At 46.8% G+C, this 8,811-nt stretch overlaps 1 protein-coding gene across 15 annotated transcripts in view; it reads right to left on the bottom strand.

The window, feature by feature from the left end:
- Positions 1-3,573: 3,573 nt before the first annotated feature.
- POLA1 (DNA polymerase alpha 1, catalytic subunit) overlaps positions 3,574-8,811 on the bottom strand; it is a 286,891-nt gene continuing 281,653 nt past the window's right edge. For all 15 annotated transcript variants that reach the window (XM_023633680.2, XM_070256826.1, XM_070256827.1 and 12 more), the window contains one exon: positions 3,574-4,748. In XM_023633680.2, coding sequence (XP_023489448.1) covers positions 4,603-4,748 — 146 coding nt within the window. In that variant the 3' untranslated portion in view covers positions 3,574-4,602. The remainder of the gene's footprint in view (positions 4,749-8,811) is intronic.

The raw sequence follows: 8,811 nt of genomic DNA, 5'->3' as shown, positions 1-8,811 counted from the left end.
GGTTTGTGGTGAGGAAGAGAGAAAGTGGATGAATTAGGGGGAGTGACTATTGAAAAGAAGGTGGTTTGGGATGACTTGGGACTTGAAACTCAGTCCTCAGCTAAAGTCACCCGTATTGGCTTGGATTTTTTTCTATTATTCTACCCACCCCAATTGGGGCAAACACTTATTACTGTTGTTTTTGATTTATAATACCCAGAGACAAGGTGCCTGTAGGTCTCTTTTTCGTAACGTTTTGAGTGTGGAGACCTTACTAGAATGGAAAAAGGGGCGGATGTTAGAGGAAAGGAAATTATACACGGGTTAGGTCAACTTGCTTTTAGAGGAAAAAATGTGTACATGAGCATGTGTGTATGTGTACACACAAAAGTGAGTGTGTCTGAACGAAGGGGGTCTTAAATGGGGCCTAAAATGGTATTTTGGAACACTGAGTTCCCCAAAGCAATTGCATATTTAACTGACGGTGGCAGCCTGGCTCCGGGGGGGGGGGGGGGGGGGGCGGGGTGGTGGGGAGAAAAAACCCTGCTACCTGACAGGGGAAAAAGCATTTTTCAAAGGAAAAAGTCGTGTTGTCCCTGGACGTTATTAATGATCCAGTTTGAAGTGTACATTTTTTCCTTTAAAGAAAAGGGAGCGATTACCAGTTATACATTAAGAAATGTCATTCAGTCATTTTTATTCATTCTCCGGAAATCTTCGTAAAAGCCTGAATCATACTTCTGCAAGCAGCAATTTTGTTAATCCAGGGGGTTATTACTCTGGGCCCTTATTAGGTTCTACACCACTGCCAAGCAATCCTATAACCCTCTCAAAAGAAGTTTACCTCCCTGTTATAAAACCAGTAGTGGTATTTATACTGTGCAATAATTAGTGTATTACTTGAATCCACTAACACGTTCATTTTATCTCTGCACAAAACCTCTAGTCTGCTTATAGAAAGCTTGTGCCTCCTTTGGTGCTGGTAAAGTGGTGAAAGAGTGAATTGAAGGCTGGTTGCACTTTCTCCTTTTGCCTCGCCTTAATTCCCATCTCTTTTTGCTCTCATCCAATTAGCACAGTGTATTAAGCGGTTTATCATCTCATAGTCAGCTATTGAGAGAAACAAGGCGAGCACTTTGCAATAGAACCTGCGCTCCTTTGACACCCTCAGGTACTTACATATTCCACTGCGCTATGAATAATAGAGGAAGAATGGAGCACTAATTCCCTCATCAAAGAATGCCTTGTCTGCTGCTTTGCTCAACAACACCATTCTGATCAAAAGAAAAGCAATAAAGCTTAGCATAACAAAACGAAACCTACTTATTAGCTTAGTGGTTAAATTAATGCAGAGCCGCTGCTATTCAAAACCAAGGTTTGAAAACAGCCTCCAACAACCTGATAATGCTGCCTTCGGGATGAAGGAATTTTAATCTGAAATTTGAGGCTGGCTCAGATGAGTTAATCTATTAAACTGCTATAAGGAAGCTCCACAGCAAACCATTCAATTAAGAAATATTTAGGTGAGCAGGGAGGGAGGGAGAGAGGGAGAGAGAGGAAGACAGAGGCAAGGCAGCTTTAAGTTTGGGATGGGAGCATTGAATTGAGGGGTCGAGGGCTTCTGACAAGAGGTTCTGGGGCTTGGCGTGTTTTTCGTAAAACCCTGACACAAGATGGGGAAATCTGTTTTGGGAGATTCCTTATCTTTGCATCTCCTGCCAAACTACTTTAAATGGTAAGTTTGAAAAAGCAGTCGAGGCGTGTACGTGTGTTGGAGGTCAGAGGTCGTAAGGGCTGGAGAAGGGGGTGGTGGTGAGGGGCAGTGAATTCACCCCCCAAGCTCCAATCTGTGAACTCTGACTAGCCCCCATGTCTTGCGCAATAGTCACGAGATTAACTCCATCTGTTTTCGGGACAAATTTAAATCTTGGAGCATGCTCTTTGTAGGATTTTCACCTTCTGGCCTCCCCTATCCCCTGTATATGAAGGGGAATTGCGGGTTAGCAAATCGTGTCCAAGATAAACGTGCACCCTGCTGTAGCCAGACCCTACTTCCTAAATTCAACAGGAAAGGTGCTCTTTGCAGAGGCCTGGGGCTCTGAGAAGAGCAGGATTCTTTTAGGGTGCCATTTCCCAACTGGCCTAATAGTTTAGCCCATACGTTTAGTCTGGCCCACAGCGTTTAAAATTTTATTTTTAAAAATTAGTTACCAAGGTTTAGAAATCAAGCAACTTTGTGAAATATCCGGATTCCTGGCTTCTCTTGAAAACTGGATCATGCGGCCACCCTGGGCTCCATCCCTCCCAGCATCACTGAGTAGCCACTGCCCTCTTTGGACAGGATATACTCACTCCGGTTCACCACAGTCCCTGCCACTCTCTAGTGTGAACTCAGCTTGTTCCATCCATTCCCTTCAGCACTTGAGCTTCAGACCGGTGCCAGGGAGCCTGTGGAGACCCATGGGGAGGCTCCTCCTCACAAAGTGGGCGGCATTTCTGCACCTGTCCTACTCAGTGCCCTAAGCAGGGAGTAGCAACCTTTCTCAAAGCGAAGTGAGGATGCCATGTTCCAATCTTCCAACAGAGAGATCCACTGGAATTCTCAACCAAAGTTGCACTTTCAACTTTTTGTAAAATTCTGGAATCTTTAGGTGCCTCCCAGACAAGCGTCTTAACTAACCCGCAGTTACAGATCTGAATAGGAAAACATCCACTGCCACAACAGCTCTGCTTGGGGGCTGCACTAAGAAACGCCTGACTTTCTACAGAAACGGTTCCTGCCCTCACAGTGATTACAATTTAGATGTAGAGGCAAGAAGCAGACCAGTGAGAAGTTCTTTGAGTCCCCCGGAGTATCTTGATGACCAAGTTCAGGATAACCCCGTTCCTGTTTACCATAAGCCCAGGTCCCAGAAATCAAGGAAAACGTGCCTTCTCTTCAGAAAGCGAAGTGGCTGCTTGGGCTCTGGAAGCACACATTCGAAAACCATCTCTACAACCTTATATGACAAGAGCAATGAAAAATCACACTAATCCTTTAGTTTCTCGAAGCAACTTGGGTGCTTCACCTTTGGACAGGTTGCGGAGCCTGAAGTACCAAGGCATTAATTAATTAACTGACGGGGCCCTAAACCCAAAGTGTTTCTCCTTAGAACCTGTGTATAAGAGAGAGAAGAGAAAGGAGGAGAGGGTGAGGGAGAGAAAAGAGAAGGCAAAGCAAGATAAAAGGCTTTAACAAGTATTTCTTCACTAGGGTCCTCCTGGGTGACCTTTCTCTTGTAGGGTGCCTTTCTCTCGGGAGCCATCAGCCTTGCTCTCCAAAGAGATGCCACTGGGCTCTTGGCTTAGCTCTCTTGGCCGTCCAAGTCAGCAAAGCACATGAGAAACCATCCTTTATCTCTTCAAGGACCTAAAGTCCACAGAAATTCTCCCAGATGCCACTCGGAACATTCGGACATACACCACGCCAGGCATCTCGGAGCTGAGTTCTGACCAGGCAGAGGTTTGGGAAGGGGATGGCCTCCAGTCATCCTTTACTCCTGGCTGCCCGCTGTAGTCAACTCTTTGCACCTGCAAAGGATTCATGGCAACTGGTTTCCCTTTAGAAAACTTTATTCTGAAGTAAAAAAAAGCACAACATATTTTTCTTTTATAAAAACACACAGGTAGATTTAAAAAATACATAGTGTAGTTGTACAAGGGGAAATATATTTTGTTAGTATAATCTTACCAATAATGTAAGAAAGGAAAGACTGCTATATTGAAATACGTTTGGCTTCAGGCGGACAGGGCACCATTCTGAAGAAACGAGAACAGCACCAGGGCCAGTTAACCATCCCTCCCCTCAATTTTCCTGAACACAACACAATGATCCTTGCCCCAACCTCTATACATTTTTAATGAAATGTTAGGATATCAAATTTTTTCAAATGTGCTTTCCTCTTGTAAAAACCTTTACCTGGACTTTCTACTTAAGGAAAAAAAAGGAGTGTGAGTGTAACACACCTGCCCAGTGTGTGTGTGTGCTGGACTTTGTGGCACTTCCATGAACAAGTAAGCTCTGTGTAATCTACTTAGTCAGCGCAAGGCTTCTAAACCTCCCCCTCGCTACCTATAGAAAAGACAAGACTGAAAAGGACAGCCACTCCTGGACCCCCGTGGCCGGGAAGCACTTGGGTTCAGACCGGGTTTAATTGGCGTGTGAAAAGGCAAAACGTTAGCCTGGTAGTTAGCCTCTCCTTCTAGGGGCACCTCTGCTGAAGGCCCCGGGGCAAAGCCTGGGGTCACTTGCATTCCAGCCACTCAATCAATTTCTCTCCCATCACCAGCGCTCCCCTAGAAATCCAGTTGTGACTACAAGTGGTGGCTCTTCAGGTGCTTTGCAAAGGGCCACGGGGTCGTGTTTCAGAGCGGTGTATTGTCATCGGAAGGCTGTTTTCATTTTCTCCGATGCTTGGCAGATTAAATATTTTGCAGCCCCCTTAATAATCCCCCTCCCAAGCCACATCCACACGACTTGAGATGCAGCCCCAAAGGAAAAGTGAGACTGTCAGGGCCCCGGGGGAGGCGTGAGGAGGGTTGCGATTCTTCAAGCAGCCCCCTTGGCCTCGCCTCTTGGCAGCCTCACGACTTCACAGCACAGTCGGCGAAGAGTTTGCTGAGGTTCACTTCCGAGTAGCCACTGCGGGACAAAAATTGCTCTGCGGTGCTCTTGAGTTTTTTGTAGTCCTCACGAACTCTGGGGGTAAGATACTGCGTCTTCAATTTCTCTAAAGAGAAAGAAACATAAAAGGATTACAAGTCTCGGAAGTAGCTTCTTTACAGAGCATTCAGTATTCCTCAAGCACCAGAGCAGGGTGTGCATTCTGTCTGCAGCTCCACGTCTCAGAAGGCCTCAAGGTCCTGTCCCTGGCCTACCCCTGGGACCAGTCCCACGCAGGGGGGCGGCTGAGACCCCGAGAGTCCTCTGTGGAAAGCCTTTCCTCCTTTCCCCTGGCTGCCACTTCTCAGCACCTAGCTGACTCCGCGCCCCGGGGGACAGGGCCACCTCTCCTGCTGCGAAGTGCAGGTGCACGCCCATGTGCAGCAGACAAGGTGAGCTCCGCTTGCTCGGAGACGCCACTTTCGCAGCGCTGTCGAGCACATGCATGCAACTGCATGCAAAGTACGGATGGGGCAGGAAACACTTTGTCTCAAAGGAAGCCAGAGCCTCCCAGTGCAAACACTCCCCATCAGCTGGGCTTAGTGGGCTTCTTCTAGTCCCTTCCCTCTGTGTCCCTCTGCTACACAAAGCCTCCTCTGCTGGAAGAGGCGAGGGGCAGGCTGCCCAGAGAGCACCTGTCCACTGGCCAAATTTTGTCTTCTTTGTCCACACTGTCTACCTGTGAACTTAGGGTATGCAGAGGCCCCTTCCTCTGCTTCCTGCCCAGCCTTCCGGTTCTGAGAAGGCCCTACCAGCCAGACAGAAGGTCCCTCCTTTCCCTCCCCAGAGTCTGCTGCCTCTACACTTCGTTCTTTTAAAGGAGCAGGAGGGCCGCGTCTGTCCCCAGGTCTCATCAGATCCGTCCCCAGGTCTGATCTTCTGGGGATGAGGGTGATCGCTGGGGGAGCCACCCCTGCCCAGGATGCTCAAGATGATACAGTTTTTGTTCAAAGTTGCTCAGGAACCCTGTGCCCTGTGAGGTGTTTGGAGAGGTCCACTTTTTTTTTTTTTTTTAAAGATTTTATTTTTTTTCCTTTTTCTCCCCAAAGCCCCCCGGTTCATAGTTGTATATTCTTCGTTGTGGGTCCTTCTAGTTGTGGCATGTGGGATGCTGCCTCAGCGTGGTTTGATGAGCAGTGCCATGTCCGTGCCCAGGATTCGAACCAACGAAACACTGGGCCGCCTGCAGCGGAGCGCGCGAACTTAACCACTCGGCCACGGGGCCAGCCCCGAGAGGTCCACTTTTTTTAACCCCCATTTTATGGCTGAGAGAACTGGGAGGTGAAGTCACTTGCGCCAGGTCACACAGCTGGTCATCCAGGGCGGAGAAATGCAAACCCAGGTAGCAAGCACTGGGGCCCACGCTCAGAGGAGAGGCCCACTTTTGCGTCCCCCTCTGCCTACACCCCGTGTCACTGCTCCCAGATAGAGATAGGCAGGCCCCAGATGCTGGTGTGCCAAGGTGCTGGGGGGAGCGAGGCTGCCGGGCACCCCGGGAACAGGAAGCATCGGGAAGGAGAAGACACGAGGGCAGTGCACAGTGATCACAAGAGAGCCCACTGAGACGACAGAGCAGCACGGGCGTCTACAAGATCCCCGAACACCCAAACTCTGGCTCCAGATTTTTGTCTCTTAGCTACACACTAGCATTTGTTCTCCACAACCTTTTCTAAATTACATCAATTGCCTTTCAAAAAACAACAACAGAAAGTTTTGTAGAGAGGATTTAAATGCCCAAAGGGGGTGGAAAAAGAGGTGGTGGGGGGGTGCACATCGTTAACTGACTATAGAAAGACACTTTGCAAGTTCTAATTATTGGAGTCTGGGAATATACAACAATGGCCCCAACCAGTGGCGGCCGCCTCCCGGCAGGCCAGAGCCACAGGCTGGCACCCTGTGCATGTGAATGACACAAACGCAGTGCTGACTGGGGAGAGCACATTTACAGAGCAGCGGTAATGCGGAGCAGGGGAGGAAGAGAGAGGGCACAGCTCCTGATGTGTTTACCTCCTCTGCTGATGGGATATTGACTTTTCCCACCAGGTTGGTTAGAAAGGGGACTATTTACGCTGCCACACAGCAGAGTTAGAATGACAACCAGCGTCACTTGGTACTCTTCTTCGTAAAAGACAACTGTGACCACCAGCATATCCCATAGCCAGTCAATACAGCCAAGGCACCATTCCACGCCAGTGAGAGATGCAAATAAAAGCTCCCGCTTGCTTCCCCAATGAGAATTTAATCAATAACATATGGAAGATCTTCTAGGAAACAGAACTGCACGAGCTGTCACAGGGAGCGTCGGGGGTAGGGGCTGAGGGGGGAAAAGGGCTCACCCCTTCTTCGTGGCTATTCTCTCCCCGCTTTAGGCACCCAGGCTACCCACGTTAGTTAGGCTTCGCATGAAACCGTTACTCTGTTACCTTTAAGGCTACACCCATCACTTTAGGACTCAAGGGAAAATACCAATGTTAAATGGTGGAAACCAGTTAATGTGGCCAGTAAAACACAATTCCTTCTTCCTGCTCTGTTTTGGGAGTCAGTAAAGAGGCCATGGCCACAGGTGCTGCAGGTCAGGTGCCCAAGGACAACTGTTAAAAGATTCCAAGAGGCCATGAGGCAAGAGGCAGAGATCTGCAGCCATCCCACCCCAGTCCACAGAGATGCCACTGGCCGTGGCTGTTGCTGTCTCAACACCCAGCACAAAAAATCCAAACTTTGTGGAGACAGGCAAGGAAATGCTCTTCCTACACACAAGTGCATCAGCAAAAAATACTCTAATGGACTGAAGTATCACCGGAAATCCCTCATCTTAATACACCAGCAAAGTGAATCTACTTTTCCTGGGAATAATATTTGAGGAACAAGTATCTACAGCTTATTTATTCTGGTCCTCTCTACGTGCTGATTCCTTAGGGTTATATACTAATTACCAAAAACATCTTGTCCCCAACCGCTATGAAAACAATGAAAAACCAGTTAGCCTAGATATTAATTATTCACACAATATTCTATCAGACAATAAAATGAACTGCTAATTTAAAAGTTGGTTTCTACTGATTAAAATCATGCAAGTTACGGTATTTTCTATACAGGATGAACTAAACCATCATTTGTAGGTTGAACTTGTCTTAAATATTTTATTTAAAAGTCAACTAATCAAATAAAATGTTACAGCTGTTTGAAAAAATGGAATATTCTCCCATCTAAGGAAACCATCTCTACTTCTGGTATTTTATTTCCGTATCAGTAAACGAAAAATCTCTTTTCAGCTTTACTCTTTGTAAAACCCCTTTTGGACTTAAGGAAAATACTGAACTAGAAACTACAAGGCAAAGACATTTTAACATCGCCTACTGGTTATTTTATTTTAATTAAGGCAGGCTTAGGCACACAGGCAGCAGCCGTCTCTGTTCTGAATGTCTGTTTCATTTATTTCCGTGCAAAGGTATCAAACAACAGTCAGTTATAATTGATTCTGTCAGGTGTTATACAGTCAGTCATAATTGTCTCTGTGTAGAGGTGTGTCAATTTACTATATCTGAATTAAATATTCTGTCAATTATGAAATCAGGTAATAATTTCAGTCAGTTTTTTAATTGCACGGCTTCCCACCATACAGTTCTCAGCTTCCCCACCTTTTCTAATCCATAGCCTCCCTCCCTCGATGCAACATGAGCTTTGCCGAAAGGAGTAGAATGCAGGAAGCTTTAGGAATGTTGAAAGAAAACCTCTTTATGATTTGAAACTATCCAATCTCTAGAGAGCTGTTGGCCTGGCTGTCTTCCTCCTATCAATCAATACCCCAGTCTGGTCTATGCGCAGTATCTCAAAGTTCTCCAGTGACATCCATGTTTCAAAGACAAACACATTCAGGGCCCCAAATCAAATGACAAGCATATAAACATTTCTCAATCAAAATAAGAAATAAAAAAAAAGCATCTCCCATTCAATTCTTATTCAGAACAAAATTCACAAGGCACAGTGCCAGGCCCACACAGCGTACAAGGCATTTATCAACTAACCAACACCTAGAGGACCATTCTCACCCGTTAAATCACATCTTAGATGCCGAAATATTTCTAAGGGCTGAAGAGTCTCTCTGTTAGTCCACTATCCAGCTCCTTTCC

The sequence above is a fragment of the Equus caballus genome, chromosome X (genome assembly GCF_041296265.1).
Source record: "Equus caballus isolate H_3958 breed thoroughbred chromosome X, TB-T2T, whole genome shotgun sequence".
Lineage (NCBI taxonomy): Eukaryota > Metazoa > Chordata > Mammalia > Perissodactyla > Equidae > Equus > Equus caballus.
This window is presented reverse-complemented; position numbering and strand designations above follow the sequence as displayed.